This window comes from Amia ocellicauda, chromosome 1 (genome assembly GCF_036373705.1).
Source record: "Amia ocellicauda isolate fAmiCal2 chromosome 1, fAmiCal2.hap1, whole genome shotgun sequence".
NCBI classification, from domain to species: Eukaryota; Metazoa; Chordata; class Actinopteri; order Amiiformes; family Amiidae; genus Amia; species Amia ocellicauda.
The window spans coordinates 20461969-20483568 of NC_089850.1; the positions used below are offsets into that span (position 1 = coordinate 20461969).

A 21600-nucleotide genomic window follows, 5' to 3' on the forward strand; every position below is an offset into this window, starting at 1 on the left:
GCGTACGTACCCCGTTATCTGTTTATCTCACGGGCCTGCACTCCCTCAGCCTCACCAGGGCTCTGACCCCTCTCTGTATGTACTCTCAAATGCCTGCCAATTACTTTGTATTTCTCACAGCACCCTTCACAACAAGCTGTCACAGAGGACCTGCTTGCACAGGCTCAACACAAAGCTGGACAGTTTCAACACAGTTGCTATGACTGTAGAAGCCAATGGCCACAGGGAACACCCTCTTGCTGTTTTAGAAAGACATCATGACGCCCTTCCACTGGGCCCCCCTGTCAGTGCCGAGTGCTCAGGTACGCTACCTCTCAGTGCCCTCCCCCTGCTGCAGGTTGAAGAGCAGCGAGGGCACAATCTTGTCCATGTGCTGCGGGTCCCAGATGTTGGCCTGCAGCTCGTCATTCACCGTCTTCCGTACCACCCCCTGCAACCCCTTGATGCCGGCCATGCGGATCCTGGGAGAGACAGACAGACGAGATTTGATTTATCTGATGCGCCGCTCGCTCCCTCTCTACTCCCTCCCTACATCTGTCTTCCTCGTTCTTCCTCTCCCTCCCTACACCCCTCCCTCCTGCTCACTTGGTGCGAATGTCAGGGTCCTCGTAGCTGGAGTGGCACATCTCGCTGAAGCGCGACACGAAGAAGTCGTAGCTGCGGTGGTACGAGGGAGTGTCCTCCTCGATGTTGGCGAACTTCACAAACTAGGGAGATGGAGAGAGAGAAAGAGGAACTTGTTATTTTCCCCAGATCACCTCCAGACATTACTATCTTCCTGATTATGTTTGTCGTGAGTCTAATACCATAATCCGCCCCCACCCCAAAAGAAAATGAAGCGGAATGCAGTTTCAAGCGCTCCACAGTGATCCGCTCACAGACCCAGCCCCTGTAGCAGAGTGAGCAGGGGGCTAGATAGCTAATTAAATCCCAGCTTATCTGCTAATGAGAAAATTAAACCAAGCAGACCGGGCTGGGCAGTGGCACAGCGAGTGCGAGAGAAGCGTAAAACAGAAACCATGTGAGCAGCAGGAACAAGAGTCACAATATTTCAGAAGAGCTATGCCCTTCGATCCTATGATGGAAGGCCCATACATACAGCATGGTAATCTAGGAGTTTACAACTATGGTTCACGCAGACAAAATACAGTATGTCAGAGGGAACCTGACTGAATAAACAAATTAATACAACTGAGGAAAATAAACTGATAAATATAGTTCTTCATGGAAAGAGATTTTTTTAAGAAATACTGTCCAGTAGCCATTCAAAATTGTGTTTTGTTTATCTGTTTGGAAATATAATTTTAAACCCAGCCATAACTGGCCTAGATCTGCAAAGGTAATCCCACTAATCTCCCATGCTTTATCTTTGAGCCCCAGCAGCTCAGCATGAAATGAATACTTTATACACTGACAGATGTGTCTGGTCTAAATATATATTGATAAGCCTCAGTAATATCTCCCCACTATCTCAGAGTGTTACAGGTGTACTTGCACATGAGCCATGACTTTAATTGCTTCCAGTCTTTATATAACTCTGCTCCTGCTTACTTATACATTGTTGGCACTTCTATATTTTTACTGTGATTCCTCCAGTGCCCCCCCTCCCTTTAGCACATAGCTAGGACTTCACTGTATTATGTCAGCATATGCTATCTTATTGAACTCATTGAACTATATACTTATTGTAATTTTGTATTGATTGTACTACTGCACATTTACAACGCTTACATTTGATTTTGCATTGATTGTATTACTGCACTTCTGTAATGCTTAAATTGCTTATTGTTTAAATCGTCAGTCACCCTGGATAAGGGCATCTGCTAAGAAACTAATAATAAAAATAATAGTCAGCTCCCGCTCATCTGGAAAATGTTTATTAAATACTTTTTACTGCAAGCAGCTCTTTAGGTAGCTTTTAAAGTCCTGTGCAAGATAGCAAAGGAGACTCACTCTTGCAAAGAAAGACTGCAATACATTTCAGTGACAAAAACATGCAAGTGAGATATGCAAGAGGAGGCTTGCCCCCCACGGTGCAAATCCCCAGCCCTTCACCCCCAATGCCTAGACCTCAGCTTTCATCTGCAGCACAGCGGACAGCCATGGAGAAGTTGCTGATTCAGTGAGTGCTCTTCCGTTGCACACAAAGTCACATTTTCCCCATTAATTTCCAATTTCCAGTTCTTTCTCATTACACTCAGAACATACCGCCCGAGGGACAATGCGGTGAGATAATTTTTTGTGCAAATGAGTCTACGTCGCTTCAATTCCTTAATTTAATTTTACATTGGCATCCACGTTGTTTTCTTGATTATTTATGCAGTGGCGAGCTTCTGGGAAATGCATTGGACATATCACAGTGACAACAGCGCTCTGAACTGCATTTTGCCCTGTGGTTACTCCGTTCCCAGTGAAATCGCTTGCAGCATAAACACATTTTATCCGTCATTAAGTTATGCAACCGCTTTGGGCTGCTCCACTGTTCCACTACGTGTTCTGCTGCACCTTCGGATTTGAAACTCGGCAACAGAAGCTGTCACTTGTGTACAGGCTGTGGGGTAGCGAGTGGGAAGGGTGTCCCAACAGTCTGGGAGACATGTTTTGGGTTCTGGCTGCTCAAATCATGCAAAATTACACCTCTCACATAACAGACAGCCTTCACACAATGGACTAGTGAGTTTTTATGTTTTTAAAATATAAAAAGATGTATTTATTTATTCTTCAATCATTAAAATGGGAGCTCCACATTGCTCCACAACCAGAAACACCTGTAAGGAAACAGAATGCTATATCATTCACTCACCGAATTGGTGCCCAGAATCTGCAGGTTGGGCTTGTCAGCCTCCAGCAGCTTGCGCACCATCTTCAGAAAGCTCTCCACAAACAGGTTGATGCTCTGGCAGTGGCAGGCCATGAGCAGCTGGTCCAGGGCCTCCATCGCAATGCACACGTACCTGTGAAACACGGAAACACGCACAGGATCAGAGAGGGACCCTGTGCTGAGCTCTGAATGCTGACCTGTGCCGTCGTGAGCTCACATTCCTGATCGGCCTGCTCAAAACAACCCCACCCCCGAAAAAACAAACAGCCGCCACCACACAGATATCCGCCAATATTCCTTGACCAGAACACTTTCCCAGCCATTTTAGCAGGTGAAGTGGCGGCGATCAGTGCAAGCAGAAGCTCACCCGTATCGGTGCCGGGCCACATCGCGACAGAGCCGCTCCGACAGGTAGGCCCCAATGCGGTCCAGTTTCTCCGGGGCAGAGAGCGCGTAAAACGTCAGCTTCTCCATGTTGGCTTTAACCAGGCCGTCCTATGCACAACAGAGGGAGACAGGAGGACAGTGCAGTGTTAAGGGTTGAACTGAACACTATTTTAGAAAGACATATAAACCACAGCAGGGCATACCTAAACTTTACACTAGAATTGCTGAGAAATTATTTTATCAAACCTTTTTGGTTGACTTTTCAGCAGATTAATCTCTCTCAGTTTTCCAAAGACAGCATTGTTAAGTGAAATCAAAAATCAAAAACAAGCCTGCATAGATATTCACCTTTAAGGAGTTAATTCAAAACTTGACAGTGCTGTGCAACACTGGAAGGTGCAATTTCTCACCAGTGTTCAGAGGTAATTCACACCATCTCAGTCCACATTAACAGGCAATCCTGTCTGAACACTCTCACTCACCTGTCAGTGCTAGGTGCACAGCCGTTTCTAAAACCTCCTTGAGTTTGGGCTCCTTTCAAAGGGTTTATACAACATGTATTTTGTAAGCACTCTTTTCGCTGATTTAAGACATATAAATGAGCCGATTCAGGTTACACAGATCAGTCTTCCAAATGGACTCTCTGCAACCTTTGTCAATTCCTTTGTCACCCTTTTCTGTACTTTTTACACTGTAGTCACAGATGAAAAGACTTGGAAAAAAGTGGGGAACCTTCAGCTGGCATGTTCAAGCTGCTTGTTCTAGACGGCCAGGAGAATAAATAAGTGTTGTTTCCTGCTTGTTATTTCCGCGTGCAGGTAGCCACAGCCTGGGAATTGGGCCAAGCATCAAACAGAAGGGACTCACCTCTGGGTCTTCAGGGAAGATGTTGTCCACAAGCCTCTTGTATCGGGGTCTCAAAGCCCCACAGCAACCACAGACTCCTGAAAGACAACAAGACCACCACCACCGACGATTAGTGAGTAGCTGTGTCCTCACACCCTCCAGGATATAATCTCGGATCTGATTCAGCTTGTTGGTATATTTGTTTATTTTTTTCAACATAGTTGATAATGTTATTTATTAATTCATAACAAAATCCTGTATAAATACAAATATAATACAAGTACAACCCTGGGATGAAGACAGAATTATGAGAAGGATAAAGGAAGGAAAGAGGAAGACAGGTATGGGTTTTTAAACAGCTCTGTAAGAGCTGCACTGTATTGACTTGCTGTGTCTTGTGATGCATTCAGCCCTATAGCCTAATGAGCAAAACTCCCTTCTGTTTAGGATTTCAGTCAGTCAGATGTGCTAAAGACAAACCTCAGCCAGAGCTCAACTACACTGCACTGCAGAGCACAGCAGTCTCAGTGGCACCTGAAAATCATCTCTCCTGGACCTGCAGAGCACCCCTCTCAATCTTTCCAGGAGCTGCACAGAGCATCCCTCCCAATCTCTCCAGGAGCTGCACAGAGCACCCCTCACAATCTGCAACTTTGGCGGCAGTGGCTGAGTCACTCCTGTCATTATCAGACCGCACTACCCCCTGCAGCCCCTTATTCTGCACAGCTGTCAGAGAGAGGTCAAAGTGTAAAAACACCCTCACCACACCCCTCCACTGCTAATAGAACAGAAAAGAAAGTAGAGACTCTACAGGCTGTATCCAGGGCAACCTTGGTCCTGGTATGTCACAGAAGTGTCCCACTGGGGTTTACTCTAGGATAATATTGTGTGTAAATAAATCATTGCACTGTAAAGTTTTCATCAGCTTGCCAAACGTGTAAAAACATACTCCAGCTGAAGGAATGAAAATCTTTGTTGTGTTTAGGTATTCCTTGCCCCATACTGTACTGCAGGCCACAGATACAATGTACAGATCACTGGACATTACAGTGGACTGATGGTCTAGGAAACTGCAAGCCCTGATATTGGGAGAGTCAGACGCAACACACCGGGCAGTGGGATGAAGGGATCCAAGTGCAGCGTGGCCTGATTTAAGAAGGCAGCGCACTGATGCGACACTGCACCCACACCCAGATACAGACAGTGTCCAGGACCTGACCCAGATACACAAGAGCTCAGTCTGCCAAGAGGCCCTCAGAGCACAGCTGTAGGAGAATCACTCTTTAAAACAGGAGTTTTAAAGAGCCCCTGTGGGTAATTTTATCACGCCAATTAAGAAACAGCTCTGGTCTCCATCTAAAACAGCAAAACATGTACAGATGATTACTGATAAGATGCCCTGAGGATCAGTGGCTGGTGGCAGCGGAGAAACACTGTCAGGGTTCTGGACTTGGAAGTGGAGGATCTTGGGTCCAGATCCTGGGTCAGCTGCTAATGCAGTTTCCTTAAGTAAAGACTCTTCCCATAATGCTCCAGTAAAAAGCCAGCTGTATTAATGGGCACCCTTGTAGAGTGCTTTTGGTAAAAGCTTTAGCCAGCTGCACTAATAATACTAATAATAACTGAGGCCTAGTCTCCACCAATCAGTGCGCGCGTTCCATCTTCCACTCATGTTTCAAATGCTTCTATTCCAGTTCTTATTCTTCCCAATCAACCAAAACAGCAATACTAATATCCAAACTGACCAGCTCTTGAAAACTACCCCTATAAAGAATTAAAAACAAAAACAAAGGGGATATTGAATTGTTCTTATTTTTTAAATAAATGAAATTAATCAAAACAAAAAGTCAAAGTTACAACAGCACTGGTCAGTTGAATTACACTACACTGTGAAAAGGAGAGAGCGACCTTCTCTTGGGATCTGCGTACTGAGTGCTCGGACACCCAGCCTCTGCCTCTCACACCCCCGATTCTGTGTTCACACGTGCTGTGGAGCTGGGCTGCCTGTTCAGGCTCCTCAGACGAGCAGCAGAGGCTATATTTAGCCCTCTACAGGACTGCTCATGCAAGGGCTTTTAGATAGCATTTCACAGGTCTGCCAGGGTCCAAGAGAAATCCCTGCACAGCAAACTCGCTGAAAGGGGATACTACAGTAGCAGCACCTCTCAGGAACAAAAGGGTATTATATTTGTTGTCTGCTCTCCCTGCCAGTGCCCCAGTTGGTTGGTTATGTCTGTCATGTCTGCGAGCAGGACAGCCAACTACCCCGGGAGCTCTCAGTGCCGTGTCAGTATCCCCGAGACGAGCATGGAGAACTCGCACACAGACATGGGTAAATCTCTCTAAATCCGCAAGGCACGTAAACCTTGACCCACTATCAAGAAGGGATTTTAAATTCTGTTTTGCCCTAAATAATTTTCTTTAATTTTCAGTCCTGGCCCTCGTCCATGAAACTGGCTTAGGAGAGAGTGATGTTAATAGATTATATTTATCAATTAACAAAATGCACTGCATCTGTGAGTGAACAGAAGAAAAATCTACATCAAATCCATATTTGGTGTGACCACCCTTTGCCTTCAAAACAGCATCAATTCTTCTAGGTACACTTGCACACAGTTTTTGAAGGAACAAGGCAGTTAGGTTGGCCCAAACATCTTGGAGAACTAACCACAGATCTTCTGTGGATTTAGGCAGCCTCAGTTGGCTCTATGGGGGCCATACCATCACTTCCACGGCTCCTTGTTCTCCTATACACTGAAGATAGTTCTTAATGACGTTCGCTGTATGTTTGGGGTCGTTGTCATGCTGCAGAATAAATTTGGGGCCAATCAATTCTGACCAAATCCCCAACTCCATTTGCAGAACTGCAGCCCCAAACTTGCAAGGAACCTCCAGCATGCTTCACTGTTGCCTGCAGACACTCATTCGTGTTCCGCTCTCCAGCCCTTCGGCGAACAAACTGCCTTCTGCTACAGCCAAATATTTCAAATTATGACTCATCAGTCCAGAGCACCTGCTGCCATTTTTCTGCACCCCAGTTCCTGTATTTTCTTGCATAGTTGAGTCGCTTGGCCTCGTTTCCATGTCGGAGGTATGGCTTTTTGGCCGCCAGTCTTCCATGAAGGCCACTTCTGACCAGATTCTCCGGAGAGTAGATGGGTGTACATTACATTACATTACATTACATTATTTGTCATTTAGCAGATGCTCTTATCCAGGGCAACTTACATTTGTACCCATTTATACAGCTGGGCATTTTACTGGAGCAATCTAAGCGAAGTACCTTGCTCAAGGGTACAACAGCATTGTTACATTGTTACATTGGACTCATAACTGGAAGGTTGTGGGTTCAAATCCCAGGTGGGGCAGTGCTGTTGTGCCCCTGTTAGCTGAGTTTGGCTGTTCCTCACCCAGTTTTATTCCTCCTACACAGCTGTTTCTATTTCATTTAATGATTGTGTTTCAACCTACATATTTAATTGATGATCATTAGCACCTGTTTGGTATAATTGTTTAATCAGACACCTGACTATATGCCTACAAAATCCCTGACTTTGTGCAAGTGTACCTAGAAGAATTGATGCTGTTTTGAAGGCAAAGGGTGGTCACACCAAATATGAATTTGATTTGGATTTTTCTTCTGTTCACTCACTTTGCATTTTTTTAATTGATAAATATAATCTATTGACAGGTCTATTTTTGAAAGCATTCTTACTTTACATCATTTTTTCACACACTGCCTAAAACTTTTGCATAGTACTGTATGTGGCAGAAGGTAAATAAAAGCTGATGGTGGACTACACTCCATGGACTGAGGGAACAATGACCTAGCATGAGGCCCCCCCCCACCAGGTGGAATCAGCCTAAGAGCTACAGCGGTGGCATTAGGAGTGGAGGAGGAAGGCACAGCATGGAATTCTGGGAAAGTGCATTTGTGGCATTGGAAGGCGAAAGTGAGGCTCAAGATTAAAACATGGTGCTGCAGTGTAGCGGAGGAGCACGGTAGAGCCTCCTGTGGAAGGTGCCTTTTCCCTGTGTTGTGCTGGCAAAGCTTTCACTGTGTAAGGTGTACAGTCTTCAGAGTGATAAAAGAGCTGGGCTTGTGCCTTGACTTGACATACAGTCGACAACCCGAGCACCAAGATGCTCTTAACACATTGTCCCCTTGTGACAAGCTGAGTATTATAAAGCAATACGTCTCGCTTTTGCCTTGACCTTGGGCTTCTCATTGTCATGTGGGTCTCCCATGGAATTACCCAAGTGTAAACTGAATGTGCCGTCAGATCTGATGATTTGTACCTTTGCTCACTCATGTATATATATAATCCCATACTCCTTCACAGGCAGCCCTGTACCCATAAGCAGCTGATCATCTGCAATTCACAGCATGCATGCTGCACTGTTTCCCATGCTATCTGTTGCCCTGGGTTATGCACAGAGAGTAAGCAGCAGAGCAACTGTGAATATAACCAGGGGCCCGCGCCACATAGAGCCACCACAGGAATTCTAGGATAATCTGAGGCTGTCTGTTTTATTGTTGTTTTAAAGTACAGTGCACTGAGGGCTGCACTTGCTCGTCGGCTTTGCATAGCTTTCCACTGCTGCCACACATTCCCTGCATTCACTAAGCCCAGACTCTGCCACAGAAAAAGCTGCTGCCAGAAACCAAACCTCTTATCTTTGGTTCAGCAGTTCAGTCTGAGCTGGAAACAAAGGGATCAGAAGCTGAATGAATGTTTTCGAGCAAAACAGGTCACAACAGAGCAATGGTACAGTCCTGAACAAACAGGCCTCCATGGTATACCAATGTCCAGATTACAGTGCAGCATGGCCATTCTGGTGCTCCCTCTTTTACCATTGCACACCTTCTGGAGATTTGTACTAGGGTGGAGCAGAAGGAAAAGTTAGGTCCGGAGTGCTTTCATATGCCACTGCAGTGATGCATGTTGGGAATTCTCCCCAGTTTTTGGAAGATAAGTATCAAAGCATCTGGTTGGGGCCAGCAGCCAGCGGCTGAGGGAAGAGATAAGCAGATGAGGGCAGCCTGGGATTTGCCCCAGTGGCGGGATGGGTGGGGCCATGACCCGGGGTTGTGCTCTGCAACATTTCTTGGGACTAGGCTGCATGTATAGCTCCATAATCCATAAACATGATGAGACAGAACAGACTTAAGAAATAACACGGAAATGGTCGCACCTTTGACCAAGACGAATGCTGATGCAGTGCAGTGCAAGATAAAGTAGGCCCTCCTAAAAATCTGTCCAGCCCCAAACACCAGAGGCAGCGTCCTGCTCAGAGCTGTGTCTCACAGCGCCGGTGACACAGCACCCTGCACAGACCAACCTGGTGTGGACGACACTATGGAGCACCCTCTGGAGTGCAAAGTATGGAGAATCTCTTAATTGTGTTCCATATGGACATTTCTGACAATTTTAGCGCTGAAGCAAACAAACAGGGGAAAAAAAACAATAAAAAGCTCTGAACACCCCTTCTGTAAATGATGTTTTCTTATGTGTACTTACTGCCTGATCTGAAAAGCACTGAGTCAGACCCTGCAGACCTGCCAAAAGATTTGTTGCGATTGTGCGTTTAGACAGCAAACCAGAAAGCAGAACCGAAACAATGAGCACATCACTGCGAATATGAATGGCTGGTTATTCCTAAAGCCATATGGAGAGAATTCCAAGCAGGAAGCTGTGGGCTGACTGAGGCACGGCTCTTTGGCATGTGCCTGTGACTCCAAGAATAAAGGAGTGTGAGAAAGAAGGAAAATTAAGGTTCTGTTCTGTCGTTGGTATTCCACTGTGTACCTCACAGCCTTGGGGATGCTTGAACAAACACACTGACACGGGCTGGAATACCTTTCTTTCTTTCTTTCTGTTTTTTCTAAAACCTTTGCTGAGTTCCTGCAGAATTCTGTCATCGTCAATCAATCACTCAGTCATGAGAGGAACAGAATGAATGTGAATGATCGAAAAGAGGGAATAATAACTCCAACACCGCCTCTAATCTCTCTCAGGGCTGGCAGTCCCCCTACATCAAGGGCCTTGTCGAAATAAAATACATAAGGTCAAGCCCTGCTCCTGTTCAGACTCTTGACACGAGAGAGAATCAAGAGAGGTTTGCAGGCTGTTTTTTGTTGTTTATGTTGTCATGTCCAGCATTTCTGTCGATCTAATTTCTGTAGAACGTGTGCTGTGCGGAGTGCGGTTCTGCTGATCTCAGGGCTGTAACAGGCTGGATGCCAGTGCTCTCCCCACTTTGGCCTCAACCCGACCTTCTTGGCAGTGAATAATATCAGTGCTGCAGAGTCAGGGCACCAGAGTGGTTCTGAGAGCTCCACAGGACCCCTGGCACGGCCTTGGCTGAGTTTGTGGGAGCCACAGAAGAACGCCTCTGCAGTGCTTGCTTGGCAACATCGCTCACGAAGGTCGCCATCGCGCACATTTCTCTCGATGAAGCCAAAGAGAACATTTTTCTGGGTCTTTACAGGGCAGGGTCAAACTCCTTCTCACATTTAAAACACCTTTGAAATTATGTGTAAACCAGGGCAGGAATTGTCCGGAGGGTCCCACAAGATTCCTGCAGTCAAGAACACGCGTGCCTGGCAGAGTCTTGTGTGTTACTGGTCACAGACGCACCCCCGGGCACACAACACCAGTGCTGGAATCTGCATGGGGATGCAGAGATATTAAATTGGTAGGCAAAGCACAGACATACTGCATACCCCCATACATACTGCAATGAACTGAGTCATTTGCACTAGCTTGGCTGGTTTCTCTGGCTGACTTTAAACTGCAGAGCAAACATGTTTCCTGAATCGTGCGGCTGCAACACATCACGAGAAAGAACAGTCGTATCTCTCCATGTAAACAGAGCCACCAGTCTGAGAGGCTCCGTAGCCCTTAAACTTCAGCTGAACTGGACAATCAAGGTTTCTTTGGAGCAAGGGGCTCTGTGGCCACTGTGGCCCCTGCCTGCATCTCTCACTGCTTGCATTTCATAAGAGACATATCCTATGTTGGCTAATAACAGGCTCCAGTAAGCCCCCTCACACAGCACTGCCCTGAATAGTCTTCATTTTCCCTTTGAGGACGGCAAATCAAATAATGACACTACTTCACTAAAAGAGCAAAAATCTCAGAGAGACTGTGTAGCTCGTTCTCAGCGATGTACAGGGACGACCAGTACTGCCCCTTGGCTGTTTGTTTGAAGTGTCCCTCTGCGGCTGTGAATGTTACATAAACACACAGGCACCGCACTCAGGATCTGCACAGCGCAGGAATACAAGTAACCTGCCGGTCTGCTGCGCTGGGAGCAGACTCTGTGCAGCGCCATGTCACGGCACAGGCAGCCTCTGCTCTTCCTGCATGCACCCCTATCAGTCCTGATTTCAGAGTGGCCTGGGTTAGTCTCTGGACAAGGGGTCCAAGGAGCAAACTGGGTGTGAAAACATGCAATGCAACCACACTAGACTGGTGCACTGACCTTCAGTCACTGGATAGTTACAGATCACAGACAAACTGCTCATCTAAAAAGGGAGAAAATTCAAACCACTATCAATACAGATCGATATTTCACTACGAGCCACTGGAGAAACGACACAGAGCTCTTCCTCAATCACAAATCCCTGCCACACACCACTCCGCTGGTTCTGCTAGACGTGACCTATGTACTATGTAGCCTACATACGATCATCATACCTGGATGTACCAGACAGGTCTAATGCTTTTCAATGAGTCCAATTGTCTTAATTACAGTATCACACTGCCACATGCAGGAAATACAACAAAACACTTCACTGTAACATTTAGTCATAATATAAACTTGCATATATCTGATGCATCTTCCATGTATTAGATCATTTACACAGTAAACAAACCAAAACTTATGTGGTGCTATTGAGCTGACATACACTCTCTCATACTCTCTCTCACACACACACAGCTATAGAAACATGCTCCTTACCGTACATCGAGGGAGAAGCTGTTCAGGTCTTCTTGCTCCCAGCCAGGAGCCTTCCTGTCTCTGTCACAGAGATACACACGCGCTTCCCGAGCACAAACAGACACACACACACACACACAAGCACACACTCTCTCTCACTCAATTGCTCGCTCGCTCACTCACCCGCTCACACACAGTAGTGAGCGCAAGCCAGCAAAAACAGCAAGATTTCCGTGACCTTGAATTTTCCAGACTGTAATGTGCAGCTCTGCTTGGGAGAAAATGCTGAATTACACGCACACACATGAACGCACACACTCACACACCCCTTCACCAGACACAAACGCGTACACACACACATACGCACACACGCACGCACACAGAGAGCAGATGAGAGGAGGGAGCACTCATTCACTAGAAGGTGAATCAAGGAGAAAATGAATCATTCCGTCTTGCCCGGATAGCATCTCCCGAGGAATAACTGCTTGGTCTCAACCCCTCCTCCCTCACTTACTCACTCACTCTCGCTCGCTCGCTCGCTCACTCTCTCTCCCTCTCTCTCTCTCCCTCCCTCGCTGTCTCTCCCTCTCTCAGAGAACACAGTGATGCCTAGCAGTGGCTTTGCTTCAGCATCCTCAGCCCCAGTCTCTGTGCAGCCCTCTCTGTGCTATGCAGACGGGCTCTTCACTTCGATGACGTAGGACAGCAGAGATGCGCTTTTTCTTTCATTTGTTGGTTATTTTACATTTTCACAGAGCTCCGTACTGCACCGTTACAGGGCTCTTTCAAGCTGCTGCTGTGATTACTCTTGGCTTTCAGGAGAGCTTCCACTCGGCTGTTAGGACTGTAACCTAACTGTGTTTGTCATAAAAAATAAAATTAAATAAAGCACACCCTTTCAGCTCCTATGTCCGCTTTCTAGACTCACCACACACACCTGGATGGGGCCGAACCCGAGGGTCCACGTGCCAAACCGCGGCACTCCTCTGACCACTGCAGCCGCCAGCGATGCACGAACTGACACAGCGGTGATAGAGTCGTTGGGTTAATCGCAGTGCTCTGCTGCTGCTTCAGACCAGATGTAAACTAATGCGGATGCGTCTCCAGAATTTAATTTAGTAACACTAGAGCTGGATACTTGGGATTAGAGAATTATTTTGCATGAGCTATGTAGCAGGATGGATTTTAAAGCTCGTGTCCGTCTGAATGGACACACTGTCGCAGAGAGGAGACTAATGCTGCTGAAGCGGTTTGCTGCGGTGGAGTATTTGTTTTAGACTGAGACACAGTAAAAGGTTGAATACAGAAGCAACCTTAAGTTCAGTGAAATATATGTGATCTGTCTTATTTAATACTGTAAGTCAGTTATAGCCCAAATCCTAATTAAGTCTAATTTCTGCACCTGTTTATTAAACACGTTGTAGTGGGTTTTGGGGGGGGGGGGGGGGGTTTGGGATAGATATTTAGAGTTTATTATGCAAAAGCTCAGCTGACTTCATCACACACTGTGGAGGAATGCTCTGAGCAAATGGTTGCAGCTCCCTGATTGTCTCGCACACACCTGGTCACACACACCTGACTCAGACCCCTTCTTAGGGAATCTCACCTCCTATTGCTCGTCTGCCTGTCCCGTGAGTTGTCAGGACACATTCTGCAGGCATTCACATTGCTCTTCCAATACAGAGATGATGAACTTTTGCGACATTTTAATTTACTTCTGGACTTTTTTTCATAATTTATTTTTTATGACAAATGGACTCGCGTTTATGAATGTGCCAAATACCCATACAAATAAACATTCATGGAAAAAGTCACAAGGGGGAAATATAGAACATGAACAATAGAGGATGACTGGATTATTCGGCACACAAGAAAATAATCCACTTACTTCTGGTTAAAAGTATGTCACCAAGCCATTGGGAATTTAACTCTAACCGTAATCAAGTGGTAAACTAAAGGTTTAGGCTATGCAAAGCTTCATGACAATATTAGCAGTATTGCGTACCCGTAGACTACATGTTCTATAACACAGTCACAGTCACGACCCAGGGAAGCACTTTACTCCATATTCAATTATTTGGGGAGTTGCTGAACTGTGTTATACATAACACACAGCACACACACTTTTCACATCTGGACTGCCGTGCTAGATGGCGACCTGCTGAAACTGTGATCTAAAGGCTATTAATATTATTATTATTTATCAGACACGCTAATCCATGGCGAGGTAAATGCTATATCGCACTAAAATACCATGTACTACATATATTACAAGGGATTACAGCAGTAGATGGAAAGATTTAGCATGAAGGAGAAAAACATTTAGTTTTACATAGAAACCTTTTCTGACAGAAACCCAGTTGGGTAGAGGTTTGAATTTTGGCCAGATAGGTAAATAGAAAATAGTCTTATCCTGGTACCTGAGCATAAAGAACACAGCATCACAGATGAATGCACGTGCACCTGAAAACGAATATACACATCAAAACTTTTTCTACTTTACAGAAGTTCATTAAACCTTTCTGTTCAGATGGGATTCTAAAGCAGAGCAACTTACTAAACTTGTTAAAAACCACAGAACCAAATCAAATGTGTTCTTTTATCTACATAGGCTTCATGCAAATCACAGAACCATAGGGAAGAGAAAGTGCAGCCAAGTCAAAACAAAACTCAAGCAAATCAACTCTTCTTTGCATTAAATATCAGAGTAACAGACAGCACTTTGTGTCCAGCATGACTGCACGAGGCTCACACCCCCGTGATCAAGACGTTTGTGTTGCAAAACATGTACCAAGAAGTGCAGGGAGAAAAATACAAGAGGGGAAGATGTCCCAGCTCTAAGAAAAAAAAATACTAACAATTTTTTTTTTTGTATCTAGTTGCATGCATCTGCACAATGATTTAAACAATTCAGTGAAATAAGCAATACATTCAATCAAATAAAAGCAAATATAATTTCATAAAATTAATGTAATCCAAAAAAGAGGAGACAAGCAGCATGCAGTCCTCTTACACTGTAGCCCAGTTACACCTGCCTTGAACAGCACCAAACAGCACTCAATAACACCCAACCCCAACAATGGGATGAAGGGTAAAAAGACAAACAGGAGACAGAGAGAGACACAGAGAGAAACAGAGAGAGTGACGGCAAAACAGGACCTCACCGGTGCCGACGTTGTGGTCGAGCAGAGCGCTGCAGTCCATCCCCACTCTCTCTCACAGCCCCAGCAGCCCCAGCACTGGCATGTTCCCCACGCTGCCTCGCTGACACACAAGTACACCGAGCTCAGGGGCACACACACAGACACACAAACACACACAAGCAGGGCTCGGGGAATCTGCCTCTCTGCTTCACAGTCAGCACTGTCCTCAACAAGCCACTGCCACTGCTGCTGCTGCTGATGGAGAGTGGACTATAAAGCACCAGGGGGCTTACAGCCAGCTTAGCCTCTCTCTCTCTCTCTCTCTCTCTCATTAAAAAACAGCTCACTCTCACAATAGGCTTCTCTAGATCTCTCGCTCAGTCTCAGCCTTTTCTCTCTCTCTGTCTCCTTTCCCTCCCCCCTTCACATTCACAGTCTCCCATTCGCTCGCCGGTTCACAAAAGGTGTGTGAGGCCCTCAGACGTGCCCCCCTGCGACTCTCCCACTAACTAGTAGCCCCCCCCCCCCCCCCAAGGTGGCTTTACTTTCAGGAGACCCTCTAAGTCAACACTATTAAGTCAAAAATATAGATGTATTTCAAAAACACAAACACACATCTGGGTGACCAGACTTGGCAGAACCAGCCTGTTGCCCCCTGCATACATACAGGTTACTTCTGTATTTTCTTAACACGTACTTAGGTCTTTTTAGCACTTCTATCATATTTCTGTAACTTTTCCTCTGCTGTCACCCCTTGGCACACACCAGGGACTGGACTCTATTGCATTTGCACTTGATAGATCATGAGTACTAACATGTGTGCTTACTGTGTTTTGTACTGATGTGAACAAATTTTCTGCACTTCGTAGTGTTTTGAAAATGTTTCTTGTGAAAACTGTGTTAACTGGGTCTGGTCTTTCATTTGATTGAATAGTGTTCCCATACCAACTGTAAAGGAAGACAAGTACCTGCACAGGCCAGGTTTGCCATCAATGCATAAACTAGGGAAACGAGACCCTGGAAGGCAGCTGTGTCTTTGTGCAAAGTTTACTTTGGTGAATTTACTACAGGATCTTTGGACTTTGAACATGTTTTACTGTGCTTTGACCCAAGGTTTTACCCAAGTGGTTTCTTATGGGACCTTTATGCCTTTATTGTGCTTTACTAAGAACCCTAAGCAAACCAAGGTGTACCACAGTAAACATACCTTTAAAACAATCATCATCAAGAGATCCTCCAGGTCCAGAATCATGAAGCACAGTAGGGGCATAGGAAACCACAACAAGGCCAAAGCAGAGTCCCTGACCTCTTTTAAGACTCTACTTGTAATTTATTCATTTATTCTCCTGTAATATTGCACTTATACAATGTTTTGTCATACTCTTGACTTTGCATTACTAGTACTTGTATTGTTTATTTTGAGAACCCCTGTGCTCCCTTTCCCTTAGCTCTTAACTTTGATTAACATCTTGTCTGCACTTATCAGCTTTTACAATCTAGGATGTAAGACCTGATATATTGTTTACTGTATATCTCGTATACACTTGTGTAAATTGTGAATGTGTAAAATGTATTATGCCTTGAATTGCTCTGTATTATTGTACTTTGTATTGCACTTATATTGTGTAAGTCGCCCTGGACAAGGGCGTCTGTTAAGAAATAAATAATATTAAGTGTACATATCCTACCGTCCGTATTCCTTGCATAAGGGCGGACACAATAAAAAGCACACCAATTTACCACAACTGTCTCAGGGGCAATACTACTGATTTACAGCAGGAAGGATTGGAAAGGGAAGTTGGGCCCAATGTGAAGAGCAAATGTCAGCCATTCACCGGCGTGGCGCACACATCGCTTGTGTCAAGCAATCAGGAAAACCAAATTAAACAATCAAAAAAACAATAGCTCTCACCTGTGGAGACACAGCGCATTCCTGATCAGGGTTATCTTTTCAAGGGATTGGGAGACTAAGGGCTCTCATGTGAAGCACCGGCGATATGTGACAACAACCGTTCCAACATCAATATCTAATTTCCCAGAATTGCTCAGCGACCCCTCAGTCCAGATCAATACTGCCTCATGACCCTGAGAGCTGTCACATGTGGATAGGGACGGGGTGTGTTTTACAGAAGCACTTCCAGCAGGCAGTATTATCCTTCAGTGCAATCTGATAAACTAACCCCAGGGCATTAATCCCAGAGACTCCCTTTAGAGTGTTTGCAATCGCTTCAGAGAAATGTCACTTCCCACCAGACAACTGGACAAAAGGGCCCTTTGGGGTTTTTTTTTTTAGTTCAAGCATTGGGGGGGATGTTTCTGTGAAAAACAATCGTTCTGCAGCCCCCACACTCCTACGACTCTTTGTGTATAAACCCTTCTGCACAGCAACAGCAACAGGACTTGGAAAAATGGCAGAAGACATCTTCCCTAAAAGATACATTCCTTTTTAAAGCAGCAGGGGCCCCTGCAAAAGCACTGCATAAAAGAAACAAACCACATGCTGAGCTGTCTGTGGTAACAAGGTCCAAATCCCAGTTAGAGACATTGCTACAGCACCCCTGACCAAGACACCTTACCCAGACTGCTCCAGTAAAAATGGGCACCCAAGCAAGTGGCTTTGGAAAAGAGATGCACCTCTGGACCCCACCGAGAGGCACAGCGTGAGTCATCAGCGCACAGCCCGCTGCCCACGAGCCAGAGAGCTTATATTAATCGCATCCCATTAAACTGTATCTTGTTGAAATCAATGACTGCTCTGAGGGGGAGGTCCCACCGGGATATTTAATGAGGAGGATGCAGTTGCTCAGACAGACTACCTGTCACGGGCTGTGTGGGAATAATGCAGAGTGCACAGAGCTGAAGGCTGGCACTGGATCAGCAGCCCTGCACTGCTCTTTGAAGCAAATCAAAAGTGTTCAAATGTTAAGCAACAGCCAGCAGGTCATCCTCAGCCCCCCTGTTTTCAGTGTCATGGCATTCACTTGTAACCGTTCAAGGTTCCTAACTCGTCGCTGGGCGCTGTGCTGGTGAAAGATAATAAAGGTCAAAGGACTAATCACCGCCATCCAGTGGCACTTCCCACAGTGCCGCACTGTGTAACAGCTTTTAATAAATAAGTAAAATCACAGACCAAAAAAGGCTGAAATGACCTGTGAAGAAGGAGCAGAGGTGAAGCAAACGAACACTGTGGTGCTGCGAGCCCCAGCCAAGCGCTGGCCTTCCTGCATTCCTGCACCTCTGCCCCCTGTCCCCATGTATAGCCATTGTCTATAGCGCTGCTCTTTGACAAACGGAAAAGCAAGTAGGAACCAGCCTGACGTACGATGCCATTTTCCCCCATTGTTGAATGCTGCTTGTTTTTCATGCTGGAGATCACGCCACCAAAGGGAACTCGTGAATACATTTCTATCAAAAATGTGTTCAGTGTCCATCTAGAAGCAGACATAGGCCTAGTAGCTGTAGTAGCAATGGCGTCTGCCACTTTCTTCTATGTGGTTCAGAACTTTTCTCGACCTGCCCTCGACACACACGAAGTATGCAGTGCAAGTGCACTATAAACTGTACGCACATTCAGACAGTCTTAACCCCCCCACTCCCCAATCTAATGCCAACATGCTGAAGCTTCCCCCTGTGCGTTGCTAAGCTACAATACTTCCGAGACTGTTGTACGGGATGTGTCCAGAATACTGACCAGTTTGTGCACTACCGCACACTACACAGACTTTGAATCCAAGCTCTTCTCATAATAAGCAAAGGGAATTATAGTTATGCTCTATATGACCCAGAGATTTCTGTAGCGGAGAGTATTCCACAGTATCCTATAGCTAAAGTATAAATAAACAAACATACAAAACAATAAACAAACAGATGGCTATATAAATAAATACATAAATGAAATGCCTAACTTGTGGTGATGAATTGCTATATGTGTGCCACAATTTTCTTTCTTTTTTCCCACCCCAAAGGCAGAAAGCAAATGCAGTGCAACACAAATGGCAGGCCTAGCTCAATACGAGTGCTTGTGACTCAGGCTCCACAGCGTGGCTTCGGATCGTGTGCTCAGTAACCCCACATCCCTCCTGGAAAAAAATGCCCTCTTTGCTCTTTTTCAATAAGAACCACTTATTTTTAAGTGGAGATGGTTTCCCTCTCATTCAGGTCAATTACTTTTTTCCACAAGCATTTTTTTATTTCTCCGCAAGCAACAGCACAAACCCCAGCCTTAAATGCGACACAGCCAGTGTCCCTCACAGCTGGAGTGTAAGCATCAGCGATGCGCTGCCTGTGAAATCAATTTATCCTTGCCTTCCTAAAGTAGGACATTACTTTTACAACATTAATAAAGATAAATCTCCAATCACCTGCCTTGCATGTCCTCTGACCGTCTCATGGTATTTATAATTATTAGTCCACCTGGATATCTTATGAACTTCCTGCTAGCCTATATTGAAGTCTTCAGGTCACGCAAATCAATAGCATTATTCATTTAAAAAGATTAATAAAACTCTTTCCACAGATACAATCACACCACAAGCACTTGTGTGGAATTGCTGGTTCTAGATCTCTCTTAGATTACCGCACTGTCTCCCACATCTATATATGTTTTACTGCACAGTGTACAACTTTAATGCCGCACTGTATTCCATATTTGTCATAATACTCCTTGTGATATCTGGTCCATAACCTCACACTGTGCATATTTTCACAATATTAGTAACAAGTGTATATAAACACATTAATATAAAATACTTTTTTTGTTTTTAATACAGCTGATTTATTAGTCCCTGGATCAAACATTTCTACAAAAAACATTATTTTTGTGTTCTGTAAAGGGCAATTAAAAAGAGACAGATAAACCACAGCCATATGTGCTAAAACGTTACATAATGCTGTGATAACTACTGTACAGCTTCTACTGTCCCTTTAAATTCCCTGAGGTTCACTGTCAGGTATGTGTGTAATACTGTGTACAGCTTTAAATATCTATTCTTCAAACCACAGTTATGTATAGTCTACAGGAATCTCGCATACTATCTAATCAAAACGGTCTCAATATGTGGTTTGATTTATGAAAGATGCTATTGCCCTAGAAAACTTCGAGCAGAAGATGCAGAAAATGAAATAAAATGACAATATCGGCAGAGCGCAATAGTGAACATTTGCCAAAACACTACCTGTCATTTTTAATACCGGGCGCCAGGGGTCGCTGGTTCGCGGGCACTCCTGCGGGAGGAAGCCTCTGCTGCTTCCTGGGGAAGGGACACTACGCGCAGGATACAGACGACAGGAAAGCCGCAGGATGCCACAGGGCCTACAAATCCGCCAGTCCTTAAAATGAGGAACAAAATAACACTTCATGGTTAAGAACGTAAATAAAATACCCCACAAGTACTGCATTGTTTGAAAAGGCTGGCATACTAAAAATACAATAATAATAAGTCCAGTTTATTAGCTTTCACATGGTATTCACTCACATATATACTACTACTAATGTAATACTATACCCGTTATTTTCTTTCTCCCGGGCAATACAATAAAGTGAGTTGTATAAAAATACGGTTACAGCGTAGAAAAGACAGGGACTATTTTCGTTTGATATATACTCAATATTGATTTCTAAAACACAACGCGTTTTTAAAAATACCGTGTGGAATGATTAAATTTTGGAAACCGCTATCTTTGTCTAGCTCGGTATATAAAACCAAAACGATACAAATCTGAACTCCTCATGCGGGGGTTTGTCCTCCCATAGTATTAATACCGGTAAAAGAAAGCGTTTAAAAACAAACCACACGAATTGAATGACGTTAGCTAGTGCTTCAGTTCACTGCATAGGTGTTATTAATATTACACACACCCGAATCAAACTGGAGTTGTGTATCCGTGTAGCTTCAAATGACACGATTATTAATAATAAAATCAACCTGGTGTGTGATTAGAAAGCACACATCGCTGCTCATCTCACCCGGGGCGGACAGTCACTGAATGGACGTGTAATGATGTGCTAATCCATTATTATCCTGGTCTATGTCTTTATTTAATCTCAGTTAACTGTGCTCTCATGCCTCGGCGCACTCGACTCGCACATCTGCTCTGCGCAGCTCTGCGCCAGGTAACTCTAGGTCGTGTTGCTGATGCGCATTTGTCTGCAGGTCTGCGCGGTTCCGCCAATGGGATCGGTGGAAGTCTGCAGATCTGCGCCACAATAACAAAACTGGCATACGACTGAACATCTGTCTTTGAGATGTGTGCAGCACCCGTCTTATTTCATGCCCGAACTGTATGCAGTCATCTATACCGCAAGTAAGCTTAATAAATGGGCATTCACTTCTTACGTATTTTGACTCACTTTTATTTACTTCTATGCATCACACACAATAAGAGATACTCTGGTTAAATTGGAAAAAACACGTGTCGGGTAATTTATTCCTGTCTCCCTGTTGTCTACAGTAATAA

General features: G+C 44.9%; 1 protein-coding gene across 4 annotated transcripts in view; it reads right to left on the reverse strand.

Annotated features, from left to right (window-relative positions):
* The window catches only part of efr3bb (EFR3 homolog Bb (S. cerevisiae)), a 38424-nt gene extending 17184 nt beyond the window's left edge, over nucleotides 1–21240 (reverse strand). Inside the window, exons 1-7 of one of the 4 annotated variants that reach the window (XM_066698142.1) lie at nucleotides 21110–21240; nucleotides 20319–20472; nucleotides 4076–4152; nucleotides 3189–3316; nucleotides 2804–2954; nucleotides 586–707; nucleotides 312–461 (exon numbers count right to left, since the gene is read on the reverse strand). In XM_066698142.1, the coding sequence (XP_066554239.1) occupies nucleotides 312–461; nucleotides 586–707; nucleotides 2804–2954; nucleotides 3189–3316; nucleotides 4076–4152; nucleotides 20319–20325 (635 nt within the window). In that variant the 5' untranslated portion in view covers nucleotides 20326–20472; nucleotides 21110–21240. Of the gene's footprint in view, nucleotides 1–311; nucleotides 462–585; nucleotides 708–2803; nucleotides 2955–3188; nucleotides 3317–4075; nucleotides 4153–12022; nucleotides 12430–20318; nucleotides 20473–21001 lie in introns of those variants that run through there. The other 3 variants (XM_066698127.1, XM_066698135.1, XM_066698150.1) reach the window with 3 other exon arrangements.
* Nucleotides 21241–21600: the final 360 nt, after the last annotated feature.